General features: G+C 43.8%; 1 protein-coding gene across 4 annotated transcripts in view; it reads left to right on the top strand.

Moving 5' to 3' along the window:
- Nucleotides 1-26,883, top strand: part of ITPK1 (inositol-tetrakisphosphate 1-kinase) — a 149,755-nt gene that overhangs the window by 101,036 nt on the left and 21,836 nt on the right. For all 4 annotated transcript variants that reach the window (XM_080345054.1, XM_080345055.1, XM_080345056.1 and 1 more), the window contains exon 6: nucleotides 26,373-26,471. In XM_080345054.1, the coding sequence (XP_080201180.1) occupies nucleotides 26,373-26,471 (99 nt within the window). The remainder of the gene's footprint in view (nucleotides 1-26,372; nucleotides 26,472-26,883) is intronic.

The raw sequence follows: 26,883 nt of genomic DNA on the forward strand, positions 1-26,883 counted from the left end.
TTCTATTTGCAAAAGTAGATCCACACACACTGAATGTTTTTTCAGGCATATTGGGAAGTTTGTTTTCTTTGAAACCTAAACCTAAGTAAGCTTCCTCTTCTTTTTTAATTTAAAAAAACCTGATCTTTTCAAAATGTTTTCTGCTTTGTGCTCTGGTGATATCATTTCCACCTCCCCCTGCATCATATACATCAGGTACTGCAACTTCTAAGGTGTTGCTGTGTGTTTTTAGTGGCTGTAGAGCACATAGCGTTACTCTAGGAACTACACCATCAGTGCCTCCATTAGAGCAAGGTAGCGTGTCAGCCAGGAAGGTACAAAAAGGAATCTGAAGTTGTTAAAGACGAACCTGTAGAAGAATTCCACTGTGGTGGGACTTGAAAGGCTTGAGCCTGCGCCAAACCTTTCCCATGGTGCCTGGGTAGGTATAAATCTCTCCACCCTCTTGTTTCTTTGCTTCACACCTCTGTCCTTCACCAATCCTATTTGTTAGGTTTGAAACTTCTCTGAGGAAGACACTGCTCTTATCCTGTGTTTGGCACAGTGCTCAAAATATTCTGCTTCGAATGCTCCTGTAACACAAATGATTGTAGGATGTTAGGGGAAAATAGAAAGACTTCCATGATGTCCAAGTGGCTTTTAATTGTAACTGTAGAGGAAATGCTTCAAAACAACACCTAGTAAAAGCTGGATTCTGAGCTATGACCTGGTTTCTTTAAACATTCAGGTTTCGTCATTATTTTGAAGCCTGCAGTATCTGATGCTAAAAATACACTGTGCTGAGCTTCCCACGTGTAGGTAGTTATATAAATCTTGCCATAAATAATACTTGTTCACTCAATCATTATAGAAATGTCTTGCCATGCGGTTCATAAGGGATTTGCTCAGAGCAAACTAAAATTGAGTAGAAAAGCACAGATTAGAATGAGAGTTCCTAGACCTATTTAGATTCTGCTTTTATAACATCATTTCAGTCATTTCATGGCTTAGTTTGTCATTTCTCCAATGTCTACGCAAATCTGAAGAGGACTAAGGAGAATCCTGCTTAATTCTTTAGTCAGCTGTGAAATGCAAAGGTTTGGTATGGCACCTCTACAGTTGCATGCCTTAAAAAAAGATTTAAGCTAAATATCTCAATAGTCTGTCATTGTGCTATGAATGTAAGCATGGAGTTGAATGCTTCAGTCCTTTACAGTTTGAATTTCACAGCCATTTTTCAGAAATGCTGGAGACTATAAAACTGAACCACTATGTGGTATGAAAGTCCTGGTTGTTCTGTAGTTATTGGTAGAAGGTATATTTTATAACTGGGAGGGAAAAAAGCATAGGTGAACTGTTGGTATGTGAGGCAGAGTTCTTCAGAGTGGCAATACCCGTGCTGTAGTCAGTCTCCTGAATCCAGGTATCTCTACTAAAACAAAAAAGCCTCCACAGTTCTCTTTCTGGACCCAAATACTCAGGTCATAGAACAGTCCAAGTACATTTGAGCTTTTTTTTTTTAAAAAAAAAGGTGCTAAAGCAGAGTGTTGTCTGGACCATTATCAACAATAACTCCTAGGATATCATACATAACTCGCAGGTATCAGTGTAGTAAAGCACAGATGCGAAGGTCAGTGTAGGTGCAAGCTTGTACTGAGCAAACTGAGGTCGGTCAGACAGGAGTGAGCCGTTCAGCTGAGCTCTGCAGGAGTGTAAGTGGCAAGCATACGCCAGAAGGTCTTACTGGGAGTCTCAGGGCTGATTTAATTAGGAAGTGAATGTTTTGACTTAATTCTCAGAAATGTGGAATCCCAACATGCATGAATCCCAGTTTTGCCTTAGGTTCTTCTATCAAGCAGTGAATGCCATCAGTGCCCAGTCCACCAGTCCCTCAGTCTCACTGGTCGCCTTCATGCCTCTGAGTTTAGTCCTGCGCACCCTGCTTCCAGTGCAAAAATAGAATCATAAAATCATTGTACCAGAAACTGCTGTGAATTTTGTTTCTGCAAAGAAACAAAACTGCAGCTTGTTAGACCTGTTATTAAGAGCCAAACTCTGTAGAACCTGATTCAGACCTTAGAATAAACCTCCAGAGTGAAGAAAATTGCAGTGCACAGAAGAGCAAGGGGGGGATGCTCAGACAGCTCTGGAGGAGCGGGAGCTGGCTGCTGCGAAGGATGATGAGGGCTTGGTGCCCAGCTCCTCTGTGCCTGCTCCCTGGGACCCCTGCGGCACCGGCCTTGTGCTGGGGTGGTGGAGTGGGAGGGAACAGGTATTGATGTTAACAAGCAGAAGGATTGCAGTGTTCATTTTAAAAGTATGCCATTTTATTGTGGGTCCCGTATCTCATTACTGTGCTACACAAGGTGGGAGGTGTGGTGCGTAGCTGTGCTGTGAGTTACCCCCGCTCTGGGTGCAGGGGGGGTAGGTGATTGAGTTACAAAAGGCAAATGCATCGAAGCATCCTGGTTTACCTCCTGCACTTCTCATCCAGATAGTGTGATTCTAACTAACATTAGTGGGTCAGATCTGTGAGTTCACTGCCTATTGATGAATGATGTTGTGGAAGAATGTCAGTTTTCTGACCTTTTGTTGTTTTTCTGTCATTTCTCTGCCTCCCCTTTTTCATTCTGGCTACATGATCTATGAACATAAGATTGAGCAGAGGTCCTTTCTGGGGGGATACTCATCTGTTTCCCTTTAAAAGGAGGCAGGAAATGTGAGTGAGAGAAGGTAGATTCAGAGGAATAGGAAATTCAGGCTGTGTAATGGGGTTGCATTAATAATCATGAGAATAAATTGCTAGTCCTCGCACTGGTTTTTGAAAGGGATATTGCAAAAGAAGTCAGTAATTAAAATTTAAGCAGTTTTGGGTTTTTTCGTGAAGCTATTGAAAACCTAATTATTAAAAAAAATTATTTGATAGAACTTAATGGCAGTTATTACAAAGTAGTGAGAGAACAGATATTCAAACATCAGAATTTCCCTGTCAGGGCATGGCCATAGCAGTTAGATTTTCAGTTAGTTTCTTTTTCAGTGAAAAAGATTTTCTTTCTTAATCATCAGTTTTCTCTGTCCGTACTAAATAACATGCTAAAAGAGGATATTAAGAGCAAATGAAGCAGTTTTTGGTTGTTTATCCTCAGTTCCACGTGTCACAAGTGCTGGAAGCAGCTCTGCTCACACTGCAGCTCTCTTCTCACCCTAGTGGGAAGAAAAACATGATTGGAGAACATCTGCTCTAGTTCACTGGATGCAAACGTCAAACAAGGTTATTTGTAAGAGAACCTGAGGCCACCTAGTTCTAGATTTTACACATATACAAGAGTAGAGCATGAATTCCACTGGAGAGTGCTTATTCTTAGAAAAAAGAGACAAAATGTTCCAATATGTGAATGCAGATGCCTTACCTACACACTAAATCTGAGTGCGGAGTTTGACAAACGCTGTCTTCTAAGTGTCTGGAAATGTGTGCGCATTTTTCCCTTCCAGTTTTATTAACCCTTAGTTATACCAGGACCCCCTACTGGGGAGGATTTCTGACCTGCTCAGTATTTGCCACTTCAAAATATTCTAAGCTCATTCTACAATGAGCTTGAATTGCTGGCAACAGCAGCTTTTCCCAACAAGCTGGGAAATCATAGAATAGTTTGGGTTGGAAGGCACCTTAAAGACTATCTATTGCCAAAGACCCTGCCATGAGAGGAACCTTCCACTAGATCAGGTTGCTCAAAGCCTGGTCCAGCCTGGCTTTGAACTCTTTCAGGGATGGGGCATCCACAGCCTCTCTGGGCAGCCTGTTCCAGTGCCTCACCACCCTCATGGTGAAGAATTTCTTCCTTATATCTAATCTCAATCTACCGTCTTTCAGTTTAAAGCCATCACCCCTGTCCTATCGCTACATGTCCTTGTAAAAAGTCCCTCTCCAGATTTCTTATAAGCCCTCTTTAAGTACTGAAAGCCACAATAAGATCTACCTGGAGCCTTCTCTTCTCCAGGCTGAACAACCCCAACTCCCTCAGTCTGTCCTCACAGCAGAGCTGTTCCAGCCCTCTCATCATTTCTGTGGCCTCCTCTGGCCCCTCTCCAACAGGTCCATGTCTTTCCTAAGGCCTCCAGAGCTGGACACAGGACTCCAGGTGGGGTCTCACCAAAGCAGAGGGGCAGAATCACCTCCCTTGACCTGCTGGCCACGCTCCTTTTGATGCAGCCCAGGATACAATTGGTTTTCTGGGCTGTGAGTGCACACTGCTGGCCAATGTTGAGCTTCTCATCAAGCAGCACCCCCAAGTCCTTCTCCTCAGGGCTACTCTCAAACCATTATTTGCCCAGCCTGTATTTGTGCAGTTTATGTTCTCTTAATGAAAGCTTTCTCTATGGATGCACATATACTGGTGACAGTGGGATTGCTTCTCTAGGGTCTTGTGAACACTGGCCACTTGAGTGGCTTTTCCTACATGCTGTGGCTGTACACACATGAGGTCTTCCAACCAAATGTCCCCTGTGTGCCATCCCAATGTGTACCATTGCTGCCGTCCCCTGTCTGCATGCAACGTGGCCCAAACTGTGTAGTTCCAGGGCACCGTATAACTTTTTCAGTCACTCTTGGCAATGAGGGAATGTGTTTATAGAAGGATCAGGAGGATTGTAGCAAAATCCTTGATGGATTGATGGTGTTCAATAAAACTTTAGGGTTAGATTTAATTTGCATCTTAACAGGAAGTTCGTGAAGTAGTTGGAGTGAAAGTGAGTTCCCAGATCTAACCTATGCCTGAATTAAAGTACCTCCAAACCTAGCTGCAGATTTCAGCGTTCAGGTCATCTGGGTTAAGACTATAAGCTGAGTTAACTAGACGATATACATGTGTCCTTCCCTACCAGCAGTAGATATGCACTTACTTGGTAGCGCTGTATTCTGCACAGGGTCTAAAGCCAAGTCTTTCGATTTTTAGTCGTTGAGACAGTGATGTTTGTCTCACCATTGCAGACCACTTCTGGCAAGCAAGAAGAATGAGAAGAGATACTATTTAGGCTTCAGATCCCAATGACCTCAAACATAGCCAAAACCTAAAGCAGTGGGTTTTTTTCTCCATCCTCATCTGTTAACATCTCCAAAATTGTACTGTCCCATTGATGTCTCTAGAGCCCATGTCTGTTCGATTTGCCTCAAGCCAAGTAGAAAACTCACATGTTTCGTGTGACGTAAGGGGTGCAAGAAACCTGGTAGGACCTCTGGCTATGTATCTTCCGCCATCATCTGCTTTCTCAGCAGTAAATTGAGACCAGTGTCAGTGCTGGGCTTTGTTGACTGTTTACAGAAGAGAGGTTATGAAAATTCAATACAGATAGTCATTCAAGCAATATAAAATATGTTTAATAAAAAGAGCCCTGGGGATCAAGTGTGAAGAAAATTTCACAATGAAACACACTCACCATCCAGCCTAACTCGCTCTCCTCTCTTCTGCTTCACCAGTTAATCTCCAGAAGTACTTCTGGGCTTTCAAGTTTGATCAGATTGCAAGGAGCAGCGTCTTGGAAGAAGGGATCAGAGAAACATTAACACTGCTGGGAATTTGGTGTTTACCATTTCAGTGGCGTGATTTAATTTTCTCCTTTATACTGGTTGTCATTAGGGTTAAATAAAAGTCAAGGCTTTTAAAAACAGTCCAGAAGAGAGAGATTGCTTTGTAGTTTGAAACAAAACGTATCTTTAGGGCTGGGCAACATATCTAGAGTTGAGACAGCATGGTAATTAAAATTAATGATAATGTAATGATCCTTATCCTGGAGGAAGACTTGTTTGCACATAATTAAGTGTTACAGATGCTAAAGTCCAAGTTTGATGTAGGGGAGGAAAAGTCGATGGACTGGTGATATGTCACCAAATGTAGTTCAGATAAACTAGGCTGTATATTTGGTTTTTAATCAAGCTTAATATATGTGTCTGTGAAGAGCTGCAGCTAAACTTTGGTGCAGTGAGTTAACCAGAGGACTGTTGTTCCTAAACCAGCATTTATTTGTTATTTTTCTATTGCATTTACCATTTGAGACATCACTAGCTGATGGCTTGGTAAGATACTATTGGGATGGGTCTGCCATTTGTCCCAAGCCTTCCTGACGTCTCTTGTGCCAGTGCTGACCTTGATGGTACAGAACAACGGTGCCCATACAGAAGGGTTTTCCATGATGGGAAAATGTCTATTGACCAAATTCTCATTGTCATCCCATGAACAACTCTGCTGAGAACCAACACCTCTGATGTAATTTCTGATTCAAATGATATTACAGAGATTGGAGGCATCTGTTTGCTTTGATTTTCAGTCTTGAGTAGCAGGCCAAACCTAAAGCAGCAGCTGTCTCCATGCTGTGTGCGACGTTCCAGGGCAGGTCATTTCTGTGTCGCTGTTGCATCTATCCATGGGCATTCCGTGATGCAGGAGAAACATGCTTTTCTTCCAGGCTGTATCTTTTTCTCAGTAATGAGGTCGCTCTCATTGCTGGGCATGTGTGCTCAGAATCATGGCGGGCTCTGGGTTTACAGCTCCTTTTCAAGGAAGGAGATGGGCTGTGAAAGGGAGTTGGGCAGATCTGGTTCCTTTCCCACCGCAATGGGCTCGGGATCCGTGTGTCATGAGCTGAGCACATCTCTGGGAGAGGGGAGAGCGAGACCATTGGATGAAGTTTCTCTAGGATTCAAAAGTAGCACTTCAGCTGCTTTCTGAGCTCTTCAAGCTGAGCCCCAAACCAGACATCTACTGCTATAAAGCAAATACCAAAACAAAAACCAACACAGAACAATCTAGCTACAAAATCTGATTCTTGATTTAAAGTTAACTTAAAGCCCAGATATATGTTATTGCCTATGTTCTTAATTGGAGTTGATGAGCAGAACATGTCTTGTATGGCATTTTTTTATTTTAAATGACGCAAGTGCGTTTTTGGGGGATGAAGGGTTTGTGGTGTATTTGGGCAGTGGGTGGTGTTAAACAGATTCTCTGCAGGCATCACACTTGAACATTGTTCCCTGCCGACCTGCATCCTAATCTTTGAAAAGTCACATCTAGACACAACTGTGGACCAAAGTCAGAGTCTGACCAGCACCACCAAATTCTGAGTCGGGCCTGCAGCACTTTCTTAAAGCAGGAATCTCTCCCTCTTGAACACAAGGGTGGGAGGATTTAAAACCGTAGTTAACTGCATAGACATTACAGAATATCTATTTGATGATGGCCTCTGATTAGTTTTCGAAATGACACAAAAGGAATGTGGTGTGTTTAATGCTCTGTAACTGCATAAGTGCAGCTTCTCATCTGTACAATTTTGCTAAAGTGCGTTCCCTTTTGAACTAAAAAGGTTAAATAAAGAGCTAACTTTTAGTTATTTTTATGATCTTTTTGAAGCAGTTTCTAGTTCTTAATAACCAGGTTTGGTGGTTTAGTGCACTTCAATATGAGAGGTCAGGACACAGGAGACTGTGTTCAAAATCTGACCTGCATCTACAAGCATAGTATTCTCTTGCATTTCTCCAACTTCTTCCAACTAAATATTTTGTTTTCTTTTGGAAATTGACTGTTCTAGCCTTACAAGGGTACACTGAAACACAATCCAAGTAGCCTGAAGTCCTGCAGCAAGCTTAGAGAAGTGTGATTTTTTTTCTCCAAGTCTTGTGCAATGAGTACAAATCATCTGGTTGCCTGTGCTTTCAAGTGTCTCTGTCAGAAATTTGCCATGTGTTACTGAAATGCTTCACTACTGTGGCCAGACCCTTTCTTTTCCATCCTCAGTACAGCACCTTCACTGGCAAAGGATTTGATTGAACTGAAATGCAGAACTCAAAACTTGAAGCCCCTGAGAAGGGAGGACAGCAGAGGCCTGTGTGAATCAGAAACAGCATGCTGACCATGAGTGGGAACAGCAAGGTGTTGTTTCTTTTGGTAAATATGAAAGTAGGTGGTGGTAACCTTAAAAAACAAACACACACATTTTTACTATCCTGTATTGCATAGCTAAACAAGTAAATGCGGCACCACAGGATGTGAAAGCCAGTTTTTGTGGGTTCAAAAAAGAAATCAGATTGATGGCAGAAAAACCTATTGAGAATGGATAAACCCCTTACTTTCTTCATTAAGTCCCTAAATGGCTGCTGCAATGGGGTGTGATGTGGACAATGTCATGGTAAGGTTTCTGTGGTTTTATACTGTTCCCTAGACATCTGACAGTAGCCTTTGTCTGTGGATTTGTCCCGTTATGATCAGGAGTCACCCTGATGCTGGGAAAATAACCCAAAAGCAAAACAAATGAGCAAGGGACACTGAAGAACTCCCTGGCAAAGACTAAGGAAAAATGGAAGTGTTGAACCTGAAGGAAAAACAAAGTACAGAGAAACAAGTAAATACTGGGGAAGAGTTACCCCAGGAGAATGTGAACACATACCTCATCACTACATACATGCATCTGAGTTTCCATCCTTTGGAAGCATCGCGGGGCTCCGCACACCTGGCACAAAAAGGATGAACCTCATCCTGGGGAACAAAAACACCTTCCTGATCCCTCTTAGATGAATCTTCTTGGTCGCTTAGAGAGACCACTCTTCTCTTGTGGACCAGGATAAGCTGAAGGGCATAAGGAAAACTAGAAACACATAAGCTGGTTCATATGGTGTGTTTAAGTCCCACCCCCTCTCATTCCTCCTATTGGTTGTATTGTAGTCAGATGAGAATTGAAATAAAAGAACGGTGGACATCTCTGTAGTCTTCTCTGGTCAGTATCTGGAATGAAATGCATGTGAAGTTATTTTAAAGATGCTGGTGCAGGTGCCTGCAGGTTGTACCTGCTGGCTGAGGTGGGATGCTGCTGCTGAGGACCCACCTTGAGCTGGAAAGTGGCCTCTGAACCGCTCCTGGGCTGTGTTCTCCTGAAGAAGTGATCTGAAATCTGGCTGACTGCAGTTTAACCCTGGATTTTGGCAGTTTTACATAAGGCAGAACATGAGTAGACTCATGCTGGAGAATAAAAGCACTTTTGAAATGGGATGGAAAGTTTAAAAATGAAATTAAAATCTGTGGGTATTTTTTGAGGGAAACTGATGTAAAATGAGTACAGGGCTGTGTGAAAGTGATCATGACCTCTAATAAATGAAAATCCTTTAAAAATTTTAAGTTGGTTCTTAGATACATTATTAAATGTGGGCTCTGAGACTTCTCTGGGATTTCCTGCTCAGTAGGATAAACAGAAAGAGGAGAAGAAAGGGTGGTAACTTCATTCATACCTAACTCTCAGACTCTTACACTTGAAGAAACGATAATTGCCCAGTTGGCAATGATGTGTTTGCAATGCTTCATTTTTCACTGTGCTATGTGAACATCTATCCTACTATTTGCCTTTCATACAGAAAATTAATTTCTTGTCTGAAATAGACTTCCTAAGTGTTTATAGGGGAAGAGCTATAAAAGTGCACTAGTGTTACGGAAAATAACATGAGTGTATTGGCTAGCTGACAGGATATGTTTATAGAATATTCTCTTACTTGGGCAGACTTAAGGAACAGGCATTGAGGACAGCATATTCGTTTCTGTAACAAGCCAATAACCACGGTATATAGAGCAGGAGTCATCCTGAAGATTTAGAAGCAAATTCAAATAAGCATCTAGCCCAGCCTCATGAGGGAAGAATACGAACTGAGTAAAGCACATAGTGTAGAAGATTACAGTTTCTAAATATGTTCAGGTGTCATCTGTGTGCCGTGAATATGCCCTGGCTTAGATGTGTCTTCTGCTTTGTTGTAGCCAGCAGAAGCTGTGGCAATGCCATCCTCCTCAGATCTCACTTCACCTTCTGCATCCCTCTAGGAATCAGCAGACCTCTGCTTTCCTTTGCAGTAGGATCCAGTCCTGACACCACAGGAAGATCAAGCCCCTGGCTCCTCCAGTGAGGTGGTTGCACTGGTTTCCAGTGGCCCATCTGCACAGTAATTACTGTATGGGCATAGAAAGCTCGTGGTTGAAGTAAGCATCAATGTCATAAGTGTCTGGTTTTCTCCTGAATGGTGAGTGGGTGCTTGCCTTCTTCATCAGCCTTACACCAGAAAAATGCAGGTGAACAACGAGGGCTTGTTGGGAAGGAAGGGCCTTTCTGGTTTTGTGGTTTCCTTATCAGTCAGTCTTGGAGCTAATACTCACCTTTTATGAATCTGCTGGAGTATAAAGCCTTTGTCCTTGGGCCCAAGCAGGGGTGACAGAAGGAGATGAGAGAATTGAGCTGTACAGGGTGTATTTAGTTGGTGCAGTCCCAGAAGTCCAGTAATGACTGTGGTAAGATCATGTCTTGGTCTCTCATTTAGAAGGAGCAGTAGGGTATGAGTCTTGTTAAGCTTTGTTTCTTCTCTGCCTGTTCCTACCTGGAAGCCTGAACTGTTGCTCTCAGATGAACAAAGTACACAGGATGCCTCCCTCCTCTGGGTATTGATATGAAAGCGGTCTGCAAAATCAAGTAGCATTACAGTATCACAGTATGTTTGGGATTGGAAGGGACCTCAAAAGATCATCTAGTCCAATCCCCCTGCTGGAGCAGGAACGCCTAGGTTAGGTCACGCAGGAACATGTCCGGGCGGGTTTTGAATGTCTCCAGAGAAGGAGACTCCACAACCCCCCTGGGCAGCCTGTTCCAGTGCTCTGTCACCCTTACTGAGAAGAAGTTTTTTCTCAAATTTAAGTGGAACCTCTTGTGTTCCAGCTTGATCCCATTACCCCTTGTCCTATCATTGTTTGCCACCGAGAAGAGCCTGGCTCCATCCTCGTGGCACTCACCCTTTATATATTTATAAACATTAATAAGGTCACCCCTCAGTCTCCTCTTCTCCAAACTAAAGAGCCCCAGCTCCCTCAGCCTTTCCTCATAAGGGAGATGCTCCACTCCATCATCTTTGTTGCCCCGTGCTGGACCCTCTCCAGCAGTTCCCTGTCCTTCTGGAACTGAGGGGCCCAGAACTGGACACAATATTCCAGATGTGGTCTCACCAGGGCAGAGTAGAGGGGAAGGAGAACCTCTCTCGACCTACTAACCGCCCCCCTTCTAATACACTCCAGGATGCCATTGGCCTTCCTGGCCACAAGGGCACAGTGCTGGCTCATGGTCATCCTGCTGTCCACCAGGACCCTCAGGTCCCTTTCCCCTACACTGCTCTCTAATATGTAATTTCCCAACCTATACTGGAACCTGGGTTTGTTCTCGCCCAGATGCAGGACTCTACACTTTCCCTTGTTAAATTAGCGGCAGATCTTGGCGTGAGCAAGGTAAGCTTACTGTCATGTGCTCTTTCTTGGTACCCTGTTGTCTTGGTTGTGGCTCCCAAGTTTTTTCAAAAGCTATGATAGCCTTACCACCATCAGGATTGCAGCCATGTGCTTTGCAGCATTACCCAGCTTGTGATCATCTTTTTTTTCCCCAAGAAACTTGGCATGTTCTCTGCTTCCCCTTTTAGTAAAGCACCACATCTCCCGACGGTTTCCTGCCTTTGTACTCTGCTATACACTGTGCAGACAATTCCTAAGGAACCTAAAGAGACTATTATTAAACACTTGACGGAGATGCTTGAAATGTTGATGTTGCATGCCTGAAGACTGGAAAATATTGGCACCTGCTGTGGTTCTCTAGTTCTGAACACAGATATTTTTTTTTCCACTTTCTCAGTTCAACAGTACAACCGATTCCTTGTCCTGTGGAGATGTTGCAACAAGTGCTCAGGGCATTTCCTCCTCTTGTGGTGCTAAAACTAAGGGTTTCCCAAGGACAAGCGCATTGTCAGACTGAGTCCTGGTACGTTCCTGCCTGTTTTCAGGTCCTGTGTTGCCTCTGACTCCTGGTACTTTTTTGGAAACAAAATACTGCACTTACTCTCGGAGTGAGAAATCCCCCTCTGTAACTGGCAGCACGTTGTATTTTGGCAGGGGATGAATGAGTTTCAGGAATTGCCTGTACAAGTCTCGTATGTCTAACTACAGCATTTGGCTGCTGCAGTTGGTGCATGAACGTGACTAATAGCCAGATTTACTGGAACAAAACAAGTGCTGGTACTGCCCGGGTTGGTGTCCTGGTGGGGTGCTAACGCGGCCGTGTTCGGCACACACGGCATTCCTTTCCGAGTGCTTTCCCGTCCGTGTCGAGCTGAATTCAGCAGCACTGAGAAGCAGCAGCACCTCCTCCACATTGCGTCTCGGAGAGGAGCTGCTGGGGTCAGGTTTTGACAGCTGTTCCCTGTGAGACGGAAGGTACATCACTCCTGCTTTTTAAGCACAGTGTTGAATTTTATAGCACCCTGTCTGCAGTGGCCTGATGTCTTCTGTTGCTTTTTTTGTCTGGTAATGTGAAGAAGTGACCCAGAAAAGCTGTACCCTGCTTTGCTGCTGAACACATGGCGCTCGGGTTTCTACTAACAAATGGCGCCAGTCCTGGCCTCGGGGAAGAGGAAGGAAAGCTGAAATGTTCTTGTCAGGGCAAATCTCACAACTCTCATGTTTGCATAATCTCAGCTTCTCCAAATATGAGTTCAAGGTGGGAAGAGCAGCCTCCCCACCCCAGAGAACTGAGGTGTTTGTACAACATGTGTCGAGCTTGTTTCTGAAGTGCTTTGAGAGCTGACGTGCAGATCCTTGTGTTTGAGAGACTCTACAGAACTGAGCATGTTTGGATACCTATGTGGTGCTGATGGCACAGCTACAATTACATGAAATCATCTGTTGGTGCAAAGGCCAACAAAGCAATCTCTAGTAATCACAAGAATGCAAGAACATAACGTTTAAACCAAACAAATGGACAAGGATTTCAGCTTCCAGACATATGAGGAAATCTCATATAAAGCTTGAGCCCTGTGTCTGTGTTACGTATCTTTGCAAATCCTAATGTTTAGGATCACATTCTACATTCTTGGAATAAACTAAAATGCTGGTCATAGTCTTACAGACTTTTCCACTGTACTTTTTTACTTCAGTATTTGTTTATTTTCTCTGTATTTAAATACTTTAACGAAAAAATATTGTTCAGTTGATGCATTTGGAATGCCTAGTGACTCAGGACAGACCAAGGAACTGGTACATTCTTGGTTCAGATGGAGTCAAGCACTAAAATATGAGGTTTTCCACCCCCCTCCACAGGCTGTCTCTTGGGGAGTCCTTCTAGGGTTTTGTCTCTTGTTTTCACTGTCTGCAAAATGGAATAGTGATGAGTGCTGCCTTTGTAAAAAGGGAAAGATGTGCACATGGGGAGTGCTGTATGAGAGCCTGGGAGAACTGCCGGTACACCCTGAGCTGGAACCTGCTGCTGAAGCCCATTGTTGCTTGGGTTGGTTCTCTGAGGGTCTGCTTCAGCTTCCCTGGCAGTAAAATGAGCCGCCATTCGATAGCCCAGGGATGCTGGAAGAATCTTTGATGCATGTGAAACTTCATGCATCTGAAGAAGTTTGTATAAATGGAATATACATCAGTGACAGAAGCACGGTTTTTCTATAAGCATTCTTTTGTCTGCATTTTAGCTATAGTAGTTGAAAAGTTTAATCTTACTATTTACTCTGTGGGTGTTTTTTTTTTAATCATTGCAAATACAAGGTAATTCTTTTCATCTACTGGGAAGCAGATTAGTAACGTTTTGACTGAAAGACGTGACCACACGTTTCAGAAATCTGCTAGCTGTCCTTGAAGTGTTTAGCTTTCCCAGACCTGCAGATACATTCCTTGTTTTGGAAACGCCATGTCTCTGAATGTCTTCTGTCTCCCTGACTTTACCGCAGCATTTTCGATCTGCCTAAAAGAAAACGAGTACCAAGATTCCCAAAGCCTGGAAAAAGGTCATTAAATAGATCAGACAAAAAGGAAATAGCATGTCTACTAAATCAAAGATGTTTTATACAAACCATGGCGGGTCATGCTGAGAGCTGTCTAGCTTGTTGAGCTTAGCAATGTATCTCTCCTTGAAAATTAGCCAAGAATTTAGCTCTTTCCATAACTTTCTAATCCACCTACACAGTGGAGTTCAGATCCTACAGCTGGGGTGGTATGAACCCAGCATTCTTCCAACTGGGTAGTCTTTAATGACAACATAATTAAGAATAGAGTTTAGCCTGTGATTTTACTTCTCCTGTTAGTAACTTTTATATTCTTCTGTGCAGGATGTATGATGTGTAGAGCATAGGATTTCAATATATCATTGCAGCATCATTGCCCACCAGAGAGTAGGGTGGAAGATAATCAGCAGGTGCCAATGAAGTATTCTAAGTCTTAGCAGCTGTTTACTGCTCAAAGAAGTGCAGTTCCTGAAGACACAAGATATTCCTTTTCCTTTGGGAAAGGATCTGGTGAAAACTGGGAATTGACACTGAACAGAAAGGGGAGCTTTGCTCTTCACTGATCAGATACTCTTAGCCTCAAAGTATGGTGTTTTTTTCTAGATGGATGTGTCTGTGTGGCTCAAGGCATCTTCCAGTCACTGTCATGCGTCCTGTCACTGGCTGTTGGGAACGCGGAAACACTTTTTGTTTAGTAACAAACTCAGGGGCTTCCCAGACAGTAGGTATGGGCTGCACGTGATATTGTCTGGCGTTCTAAGGAGTCTTTGTCCCCTGTATTTCTTGGCGTAGGTACAGTACATCTGGAGCATTGTGGATAACGGCCAGGAGCTCAAAGGGCTTCGTGCACAGCTCCCTGCACCCACTCAGCGACCCTTGTCTTCATGATCTAGTCTGCAGCTATGCTGTAGCTCAGTTTTCTTCAGTTCTTTCATATCTGAGGATTCTTCCTCTTGAGGTATTACTTGACTTTTTCATAGATACTTCATTGAGAACACAAGTGAATATAAGACACTTCTTTACAACTTTCAATTTGTTGGATAGATCAATTAGGAGAGATGTAAAAAGGATCCAGCCACCCAGGGAAAGGAAAAATGTGATTGTATAAGCTTGAGTTTTGGCAAAGTGGGCTTGAGGAAGGACTTGGTTTTAGAACTACCACAGAAGAAGTTTATCCTTGAGAAAGTTTTTGGCAAGATAGCAGCAAAAGGGAAGGTCAGGGATGGTGACAGGGCTGAGTCATTGGTTAGAAGAGCAGGTTGGATTCAGAGGTGGACAAAAAGGACAACCAGCAATGTGTGAGAAGACCTAGGGGCAGTCCTTTAACTAAAGGACCTCCAGGATGAGACGGCCTAGACAGTAGATATTTTGCTGCATTTGTGAAAGGGAGGGGATAAAGAAGAGATAAATGAAGAAGTGGCCATTATATGTAGAAAGCATAGCAGTTTTTAGAATGTTTTAATTTTTAGGGAAAGTACCTATGCACCTGAAATTCTGACTAGTTGGGTTTTAGGCATCACAGAGATAACTGTTATATGAAGTCTTCAGTGCATAATACAATGAAAAAAAATATACCTCAGTACTTGTAGTCCTTATGTCAGCAGATGGGAGCTACTTGCAGAGGCTATTACAACTCCTCCAGCCCAATACAGTACAAAGAGATACACAGAAGATTCCCCTTGCTGTGTGAGTCCATACTAATCAGTTAGTCAAGAGCAGGAGGTGTAATCCAGGCCTAATATGCAAGAAGATTCAATAAGCAGCAGCAGCAGGCCTGTGCTGAGGAGCCCAAGACAAAACAGAGACATACCTCACCTTACCAGGTGAGCCAGGGTAATATTTGTACTCCCTTTTAAACAAGTAAAATTATACTAGTAAGTTTATTTGGGAGCCAGTCTTTGCCAAAGTGGAGGTTATGTTTCAGGAGACTATTTGTCCTGGCCAATGCTGCTAGATACAAACTCATACAATCATCCACAAGCTCTGTCCTGGGCTTTCCTTTAGGGCATTTCCTCATGTGGACACCCTCACTGTCATGCTGTTTTGACAGGAGATGGTAGCAGGTTCTTGGATTAGGAATCAGTGTAGCAGCTGAAGGCAGAAAATTACATGTATTTCTCTGTGTATTCTGACTATACAGGTCAGCATTGTTCCCTGCAAGACAGGAACGCACATTCGGGAAAACAGGATGATTACTTTGCAGAGATGGTTCTTATGAATTTAATTATCTGACAGCAAAGGCAGTTCATTCCACCTGACACTATCTAGCTAAAAGTTGCATGTGTATTCAGTACTAGGAGTCTACGTTTCTCTGCAGTCAGGGAGCAGAGGTATGTCCAGAAATAATTAGTATCAAACTATTGACTGTATAAGGCAAATCACTGTCCAGCTGTACCCGTTGCCACTGACTACACTGGTACACAGACAGCTCACATAGACAAGTTGGCTGGAGTTAGGTGAGATGAATTCCCCCATCCATCACCGTTATCCATGGGCACACAGCATCTGGGAGCATCCAGCCACACTCTGGAGGCTGCTGCTGCTGGGGAGTTGGCTCCTGATGCTGGCACATCGGGCAGGGACTTCGTTCCAGTGGAAGTCCTTCCTCCAGCTGCCTTTTTATTGCCATCTCCCTCCTGCCCAAGTGTTATTGGAGGTGGCCAAATGCTGGACTTGCTGCTTTGAAGCATTGAGGTTTTCAGGGAGTAAAAGGCTCTGGCTGCTGCTAACTGCTTGATGTGCCCAACATCAAACCAAGGACTCAGGTATTCATTGCACCAACAATGGGGTCAAAGACCCAGCCTCACAACCCACGAGAAAATAGACATAGAAACCACTTAGTTCTGGATACTATTGGAGGGCTGGCATCTTTGCTGATGACATCCACAGAAATACTGAGCTTGGGCGCGTGCCCCTTCCAGTCCAGCAGCCACTACCTCTTCTTCACGGTGCCAGCCAGAATCCTGGTGCACAGGATTTCCTCCTTGCAACCCATCAGCAGTGTGGAACACGGCTTTGAGACAGCGGATGAGAACTGACGGTCTTTGCCTCCCAATGTCTTCACGCAAGTGGTGCACAGTGTTTTCATCGTCTGGGATTTGGTGTGGGAGTGCTGTTCCCTGCAATATCTACCCAGAGTGTTTTGCAGTTGTTAGCAAAACAAATGGACAGTGATGTCTGAAGACCTTTTAAGGGAAGAAACTAATCCAATGTAAACAAAGTGGTGTGTGTGCATTCCTTTGCTATAGTTATACTAACATAATTGTAACAGAAAAACCTACACCGACAAAGCTTTCCCACGTAGATAGGTCTTTCCTGGTTTTCTCTCTGGTGTTTAAAATACATGTAGCTTGTTTGTCTCAGAAGTTCTTTCTTCTCATTGGTTTCGGAGTGGGTCCTGTCCACCCCACTTTGGAAAAACAATGAAATCACACCAGTCCCTGTAGTGGGCAGCAGCCTTGGGTAGTGCACCGTATTCCAGTTAAGCCATCGCAAACAAGTGCGGAGCAGAATTCTTCAAGATCAAAACCAGTGTTTCACAGTTAAATTTTTCTTAAGTGTTTCAGGATTGTCTGCAAGGCTTCTTGAAGATCTTCATTTGAAAGCATAAAATGTTACTTAATAAAAACTGTTCATCTGGTTCTATTCCTTCCACACAACAGAGTGCGAGCTCTGAATGATGAGCAGTGTAGAAGGTAAAAGTCCCCCATGTGCTAGAAAAATTTGCTAACCTGTGCAAAGGGAGTCTTAAGGCAGGGCATTACATTCTTGATTCCCACACATTACATGTAAACTTGGGATCGATGATCATTTGCATGTGCTCTTGAGTTCATATTTAAGTCTTAGCTTAGGTTTCTCTCTCCTTGTTTAAACATATATTTGTTTTAGACTAAACAGTTATTTCCACTATTGTTGAAATAGCATGTTCTTATGTTTCATCCGTGATGCAGGAAGAAATGCATTGCTATTATATAGTTGTGTTCTGGGAAGCTGCTTTACATAATGAAACTCAGATGAAACCAATGGTCACGAAGTCTGTGGAGAACCCTGTTGACCTCCCAGTACAGAGGTGGACCCGCAGGAGTGCTGACTGGAGATGCCACAGGCCTTGCTGTCACCCCTGCTCAGCAGTGCAGGAGCAGCAATACGCCTCTCCTGTCACCCAGCGCTACCCCAAGATCTTGCTGTGTTTTACAGATCTGCATGTTAATCTCTTGCACTTCGTGTTCACATACATGTGAGCTGGTAAAGTAATAAAAGACAGGTGGTTATTTGTGTTTCCCCTGTCGTGGGTGGCATGGTGTGGCTCGAGCTGGGGCACAGCTGCTGCAGGACTCTTGCTGTGCAGTGGAGCCTTGATCTGGGTATCAGCTGGTGCTGTCAGAGCCCCTTCCAGCACGTCCCTAAGATGCTTCTGTAGCTCAGAGGGATTTTTGTCAATATTTCACACTCCTCACAGTCTGCTGCTTTGCCTCTGGCCCAGCATGTATAGATTGGAAGTGGTATTTACTGAAAGCGTGGGACATGCATTGTGTAGTCTCTCCCAGGATTTAGCTTCCAAAAGCTCATTAAACTGATCTGGTTAAGGGCCATCAACCGTCTTAGATTAGAGCTATAAAGAGCTTCAGTGGACTCTACTCTTCTGGGTACTCCAATGTCTGCAAATGAACTCTGTCATGGACAAGAAAAAACTGCCTGTGTCATGTCTTTCGTCATGCCCCCTGCCATAAATATACTCACTGGTGTTTTTCTTTTTTATTAGACAATGTGCTCTGTGTAAGACATGGAGAGACTGATTCTTCAGCCAGGAGGAAGTAACTCATTGAAGTCAGTAGAGTTACAGGCAAATAAAATCAGTGAAAAGTTCGGCATTGGGCCTTCAAGGCTCACCTTAGATTCCTGGGTATGACTACCATCCCAGTGCATGAAGCAAACTGGTGTTCTGCTGTGAATTTCTCATGTACATCAGTTGGTTATGAGGAACTTGGTGCTACATATTCTGTTCAAGTACATGACGGCCCTGGTGCTCACATCTTTCCATCAAGCCCCAACACATAGTGTATAACAATATATTTGCACCAAATTCAGTGTTCTACTGCCAGGTACCCCTGAGGCTCCATCACCACAAGTCAGCTGAACACTTCTTTGTAAAACCTGCCTCTTTGACCCAGAGCACCAAGGAGAGGAGGTGAATCTCTTTCTTCAGAATCAGAAAGGAGCATCCTGCTCTCTGAGGAAAGTGGACATAACATGGAAGTCTAGATCTAAAAGGTAGGGGAGGATCCTGTACAGACATAGCTTTCTGAAATGGTTGTCTCTGAAGAAGAGTTCAGCTGGGGGAAGAATGCTGTCAGGTTTGCTTTGCTTTGACTTTCAGCTTTATGTTGTCTTTATCTTTCATTTCTCTCCACTCTAAGCTGAACTCATTATGGTGGTTCTTTTTTTTTTTTTGTTCCAAAAACATAATTAGCACTCCTAAATTGTGTGGAGATTAAAAGTTCTTGTGAATTTTTGGAATAGTTCTTTATTTATATTCAGTTGTCAGATTTTCTTACTGCCCAGATGCTTCAAAATCACTAGTTTATTAGAATTGAAATCTGTAGCTCTGCAGATATTCCATTTAACATAGATATTCAGCGCACAATTCCTTGTACGTCAAGCAAGGGTAAGGTTAAAATCGTGCCCTCAAAGCTGAGTCTGCTCTGCCCTCTTGTGTCTCTGGAATGTGCTGCCAAATGGTCCTCAAATACAGCTGCATTATCATGAGAACTGGAATTTTCCCCCCACAAACATCAAAGTAAGATGCAAACACAAGGGTATTCAGGTATGGGTTGCTTTTTCAGTGGTGATTACAGATCGACACACGTTTGAACTAAATCTGTTCTGCCAACATTCCGCCTGCGCACACATCTGAGGCGAAGGGAAAACAACTTGAGAGTATTTTTAATACAGCTTACAAGTGCTAGAATAATCCTGGTGGAACGCTCTGTGAAGCTGTTGTTTTTATGAATAAGGTTGTGGGGTTTATGAAGCTTCAACTGAAAAACTATCTCCTAGAGGAAGGAGTGAGGAAGAGGTTCTTCCAGCTGATAGAGATTGGAAGTTATGGGTTGGCCTAACTTGGCTGATTCCTTAATATACCAGCTTTTGACCTTAGCAGAAGTGACAGTCCAAAGCGGTGATAATTTTACAGTGATTAAAGGGGTTCTGAAGGACAAAAAAACCCCAGTTGTGTAGTGATTTAAATTAAGATACCTTCAAGATAAGGTTCAGCTGCATGCTAAAAAAAAGAACCTGCCAGTTTCTCTGTGTGGTTGCTTGTTTTTTTGGTTGAAAATGAACTTAGAAGGCAGTGGTGAGCCGGAAGTTCAGATTTGCTGCCTTTATTGTATAAGGAGAAAAAGATATTGCCCTGACTGCATCCTCGCTGTCCCCTCCAGAGCAGAGTGCAGCAGTGCAAGCTGGTGGAAGTGTTTTACTGAAAATATATTTATTTTTGAAGGGGCTTAAGTGTTTTCAAATCACAGAGCCAACTATTCTATTAAAAATGGCTTTTCTCAACAAAGTAGGAAGTTTAAAGTTTGATACAATCTGCTGTAAATTTTTCAGAAAGCTTAAGGCTTAACATTTGCTCCATGCACGATGGATGAGGACTGACCTGAGCCAGTCCTGATTTTGACACGGATGTTTTTTTCCTTATCTTACTGAGCATTTACAGCAGAGACCAGCACTTTTCAGAAGGAGCTTTTTTGTTTCTCTGCATAGAGCATTGTGCGATTCGGAGGTTGTGCGCCCTGTTTCTTCAGCAATAATCCTGGCAGCCTTTTCAACCACGGGGAGCACTCAGGCACAAGCTGTGCTGCACTTGTAATTGCTAAGTAGAATTAGGGGGTCACAGACTCATGCTTTGGGCCAAGCCTGTTGCATACCCAGGGGACTCCAGGCCTCCTTGTGTGCTCCTTTGACCGTGTCCTTGCGCCACCTATTCCAGAAATTCACTACCAACTTGTTTTACTTTCCCATTCTCCTCAGCGTGCCCCTCATTTGGTGCTCCTGTTACTTTCTGTGTGTTACCAGAGAAGATGATGCTGCTTATGAGACAGAAGATAGGATATTCTAAAGTAAACATACCTTTTGTTTTATATTTTTTCAGTAACACTCTCAGGATTTAGGTAGCTGATGATCAGACTGAAACTTCAAACATGTAGTTTGTTCTGCTCTTAAAATTACCTCGGTAGCGTCAAAAAGCCTTTTTCCGTAAGCCATCCTTAGGCCAGCTCCATAAAGCACCCCCTTGCCAAGGGGAGGCAAAGCATTCTCCACACTTTGCAAATGTGATTGTAGAGATAGGACGTGTTTAGGGACTTGGTCTTGGTCTTGTGGCAAGAGGTTGATGGTGCTGGGAATAAATTCTCGTTCCTCAGCCTATCTGCTCTGCTTCCTGATCCCTAGATTAGGTAGTGAAGGATGATGAATTACTCAATAGGGAGATATGTTGAGACTGTAAATCTGAAGTTTAATAGGCAGTGCCCTCCTCAGGGTTTTTTCCAAGCCCCAGGTTTTGAGGTGTCCTCACAGAAAATCTCTGACCTGAACTGTGTCTTTAAACTCCTTCTCTGAAGACAAAGAAATACAGTTTGTTGATCTATGAATGCAGAGCATGGTGTCTGCAATTTGTTATTTGTTGTCTTATCTCTCCAAAATCGTAAGGACCAAAGAAATATTAATAGGAAACTATTTAATGGTTCATCTGTTCTCATGGTTTATTTTTTTCCCACAGTGATACAGAGCTGCCTTCTGTGTCAGCACCTCTTATAGTGCAAGGGCCACCTGCCCTCACTGCAGGACTGTCTTGTACAGCCATGTCACAGTGGTTTCCATTTACTATCACATAAGATCCAGCTCAGCTGCGAACAAACATGTATTGCCTTATTTTTCCTCTGTTTTGCCTACCTGCTGTATGGGAGTGTGTGTTCAGTGTTGGGTTTCTTGTGCCTTCTTCTTTTTGATGGTTCGAGTATCCCATAACTGTCTGCAGGCCACTGGTGGTGCTCAGGCCCTGGGTAGAGGAACACTGCTCAACATCTCTTACTGAAGCAAGTCCCAAGCATAAAGATTTCTGCCAGTTCTCACTACTAGAAAACCGTTTTTCCTCAGCCAGTATTCAGTCAGCATCTTCCCCATCTTCACATCCAGTTGCTTCTGTTACTATTGTTGAACCTCACCCACAACGATCCCCTCCTTGGCACCAACACCCTGGTTGGAGTACTCTTTCACCTCCCTCTTGATGGTTAGCTGTGTTAGTCATCCTTCAACAGTCGTGTTTTCCACCTTCATGGCAGCGTCACTGCTCCATGGGAGTGGAGCGATGCTCTGACAGCTCACTGTACAGAGAGAGGCGATTGCTGCTGGTCACCCCCAGCCCATGTGTGCCACCTTCCCCACTGTCTTCAGAGGTCCCCACCTCCCCTGCACTGAGCCTGATCCCAGCTGTGATCTCCCTTCAGAGGTGATGGAGGGATAAAGTGTAGGTAGCAGTGGAAGGACAGAAATGGTAGTTGAAAAAAAAGACCAGCATAGAGAAGAAATGGGGATAGGGGCGAGAAAAAATGCAGAAAGTGAAAAAGAAGAGAGAGGGAGCTCCCTATGAAATCAGATAATCTTGAAGAAAAGGGAGAATAATTTAAGGAAAATATAGAAAGCAGACACCACAAAGTTTGTGCCAAGGCATACAATAAAAATTAGGACAAAGATGGGGAGGAACACAGTGACAGCATTTTGACTTGTAAATTTAATTATGGTATGTTGTTTCTAACAACAAAAATGCTACAGATACTTTTGGTATTTGTCTGAAGTGAGAGCTGAACCCTCTCTTGATCCAAAGAGTCTTTCCGTGTTGCTCTTAAGTTGGCAGTTCTTGATGTGAGATGGTCCACCTGGAGTCCTGGCCATATTTCAGAGGCAGGTCTCTGAGACTACCAGGCGCTTGGAAGAAGAAGGAAATACCACTCTCTAATTGTGCCCCCTAAAAATGTACAGCTGCATAGCAGTCCTCTGACTTATGGAGAGACTTTTCCTACTGATATCTTCGGCTCAGTAAAGGCTGCATGAGGATAGGGTTAATGCTTATGGATAGCTGGTTATTGTGTGATTCAATGTATACACCCCAAGGGAGGGAGGAATTGCCTGCGTTTTAGCTTCAGATCCAAAGTGGAAAGCATAGAAATCGCATTTGTAATAATCTCTTGGGAACTCACATTGCCTGTTCTCACCTGTAGACTGTTATGTTTATTTGTTTGTATATTTAGTGTTGTCCTTTTTGGCAGTGGTTTCCCCTGGTGACCAGTCACTACTGGTTTGCAGAGAAGCAGTGACAGTGGCCAAGGGTCCAGCGCCTGACCACAACTCAGTAAGATCCTGCTAAAGCAGCTTGTCCCGGCAGGAGGAGGGGGCGGGCTCAGTGTACCACTGGATGTTCACTTGCACTTCGTGGATTGTATGGTGTAGTTCCATAGATGTAAAACAGTATTGAGATTGACCCTCAGCCATTTAATTAGGTCTGTCCTGCACCTCAGTGCAGGGAAGGTGTGCTGAGACTGCTGCCACTGGTAGCAGGAGCTGGCTGATGAGAGAAAGCTTCAGCATATGCTTGCCACCCTCAGAAGGAGTGGATCATCACTGGCAGCTGGAGGACTTTTTTAAAAAACCTACAGCTATCTTTTCTTTCTGCAGTGTGTGCAGTTAAACTCAGAGCAGCAGCTTTCTAGCTGTAGGCCATCCTGAAGTCTTGTGTTGAGCAAGGGTTTGTTTGTCCTAAGGTCTGGCTGTGAATTCATGATCTGTTTTAGAGGCTTCAGTGGGCTAGAATTGCATTTGTGATGGAGAAAATGCCAGTGCAGTGCAAAGTCAGTGGGAGCACTTTGAGATGCTAAAGAGTCTTCTCTACTAATTTTTGTTGATCCAGGTGGTCTTTTCTAAGAAAAAAGTCAAATAAATGACTGTTTGCCCCTTCCTTTATCTCCCCATGCACCTGTCATGTAACCAGCAGAAACGCTGAATCCTCCCTGTCTCCCATTCCTGTTCATATGGGAGAGAAACAGAGGGAAGTGAGATGGAACTATATGTCCCTCTGCATCTGCACTCTGAAGGCAAAGTTATTTGTGAGCCTTAAGCATATGGGTGGGAGAGCTGCCAAGCCAAAGTTGTTCCCCAGTATCTGTAAACTAAATCTGATTCCTTAAATTCATCCAACTAAGGAACTTTTGCTCTGGCGAAGGCTTGTAAATGTTACAGTACCTGTCACTTTTGGATGCCGCTTTCTGTTTTCATAGCAGTGAACTGAAAGCTTTGAAGCAGGGGATGTTTTGTTTATCTTTGTAGAGGTTGACCTCAAAGCATCAATCTTCCTGCTCCTTTTAGGATGTATGAAAATAGTCCTTTCTTTTTGCAGAAAACTTCTTGTAGCAACAGTATTGCTAATGACCAGAGTTCTCGGAGGTTCTCAGAGCACTGAAGCATGTATTAAGATATGGATATCAAAATACAGAGAGTTTTGCCTCTGTTCTTTTCAGTGATTCAGTTTTCCCTTCTGTGTGAGAGAACATGCATAAACCTATACTTACACTTAAGTGAAAAGCATTCATCTAAACCATGCTTATAAAGTGATTTCTGGATGCATGGCTCTCCGAGTATGTAGTTAGTTTTGCTGGCGTTTTAGTTTATATATGCACCTTTCTGTTTCTGCACCATCTGCACAGGGTAACCTCCACCTGTTTGGATTCTCTGTGCTCACTGGAATAGATGTGGATGGTATTAACAGTCCCATTTTGCCTATTTTCAAGACAAGTGCTGTTTGATAGAAACCTGTGACTTGAGTTTGCCAGATACGGTTGCTCCCATCATTTGTGCTGGTCTCCAGTTGCTTCTTGGAGGAAGGTATCATGCTGTTTCTCTTGGAATAAGTCTTAGAAGTGAGTTTTGGCAGATCCATTCTGGATTGCAGTTCAGTTCTGTGCAGCTGACTCAACTTATCATAGAATCATAGAATAGTTTGGGTTGGAAGGGACCTTCAAAGCTCATCTAGTCCAAACCCTCTTTCAGTTTAAAGCCATTACCCCTGTCCTATCACTACATGTCCTTGTAAGAAGTCCCTCTCCAGCTTTCTTATAAGCCCTCTTTAAGTACTGAAAGCCACAATAAGGTTTTCCTGGAGCCTTCTTTTCTCCAGGCTGAACAACCCGAACTCCCTCAGTCTGTCCTCACAGCAGAGCTGTTCCAGCCCTCTCATCATTTCTGTGGCCTCCTCTGGCCTCTCTCCAACAGGTCCATGTCTTTCCTGTACTGAGGGCTCCAGAGCTGGACACAGGACTCCAGGTGGGGTCTCACCAAAGCAGAGGGGCAGAATCACCTCCCTTGACCTGCTGGCCACGCTCCTTTTGATGCATCCCAGGATACAATTGGTTTTCTGGGCTGCAAGTGGTCATGTCCAATCTTTCAGCCACCAGTACCCCCAAGTTCTTCTTGGCAGGGCTGCTCTGAATCCCTTCATCCCCAGCCTGTATTAATACTGGGGGTTGCCCCTGAGCTGGTGCAGGACCTTGCACTTGGCCTTGTTCTTATTTGGGTGATATTCTTGCTTTGACTTTGTCAATGTGTGCACAGCTTTTGTCTGAAAGTCTTTGGGCCCTCTGACCAGCCCCAGAGCCATGGCTGAAGCCAAGGTTCTTTTTGCACCTCAGGTTGCAACCCAGCCCTGTTGAGCGGTGGAGATTCCTGCTGCATTCCTAAAGGAATCAAAGCTCACCTACAGTGAATTCAACCTACTGAGTCACTAAGAGGGCTGGGTTTTGACTCCAGCCTTATTCCAACCCCATGCAAACAAGCGCAACAGCAGCAGAAACACCTGGAGCAGACCTACCCTGTTTACTGTGGTTTCCTGTGTTTTTCCTCTTTAGTTGAAGTCCACTGAGCAGTCTTGCCAAGTAGTCCCAGTGTCGCAGCAGTGCTGGCTCTGGCTTTGCCAGGCTGAATGAGCAGTGCTATCACGGCAGAGGCCCCAGTGGGCAGTGGGATGTGTGACATGGCTGACAGCTTAGCTGATGTACATCCACTTTGCAGGCTGCCACCTGAGGGGCCCTACAGTCACGGTGGCTTGGTGAGACTGCCTACTCCAGCCACACTTGCTGACCATTCAGCTTTTTTAAAATGCTTTAGAAAATTATGCTTGAAGACGAAATATTAAGAGCTAAGATCCCAACTGCTTTTCACCTCACTGGCTAAGTCTTGTGCAGCTACATATTCCTAATCAGGTGATCGTTTTTGCTGCCTGTGAAAACACAGGCTTTATAGTTCCATTTAGATTATCTGAAAATTGGACCTTTCACATTCTGAAATGTTTCTAGAAACCCAAATTCAGGCCTGGTTGATAATCTTTCTGCTGCTTTAGTGTCAACTGTTAAAGCTCACTATCAAGAAGCAGTTAGTGTGGAGAGAGCTGGTAATGGTGCGGCTGAGAGGCTAAACACCTCATCTCCATTTGAGTCTTTTTGTTGTCTTGCAGATGAGAGGATCTGTTCACCACCCTTTATGGAGCTGACAAGTGCCTGTGGAGAAGATACCTTGCAGCTTATAGAGAAGAAAGGACTGGCATTCCCATTCAGTATGTAAAGGGGCTTATCCTTTGTGCTTCTAGTAGGTTCTGAATATTGCACATGCATCCCCCAAGACATAGCCAACACTGTGGGAGTGTGGATTTCATTGCCAAAGTACCAGGGATGTTAACACCTTCCTGGAACAAATGCTCTGAAGCATTCTGCTTGGAATGTGGAGTAAAACCCCTCCCTGTCAGCTTTGATTTTGCCTTTTATTGATGTTCCTTACTTTAAACAGCTTGCTACAGTAAACATGTGTTCCTGGGAAGTACTAATACTTGTAACAAAGTTAACCTCTTGCCCTGAACTTGTGCAAGATGTTTCTCCTGTCAGCTACGATTTTTTCAAGAAAATCACTGCCTCGCTGACCGCCTCCTTTTTTCCACTGTTCCCTTCCTTTCCCTGGTCCTGACTACAGAG

This window comes from Nesoenas mayeri (assembly GCF_963082525.1).
Source record: "Nesoenas mayeri genome assembly, chromosome: 5".
Lineage (NCBI taxonomy): Eukaryota > Metazoa > Chordata > Aves > Columbiformes > Columbidae > Nesoenas > Nesoenas mayeri.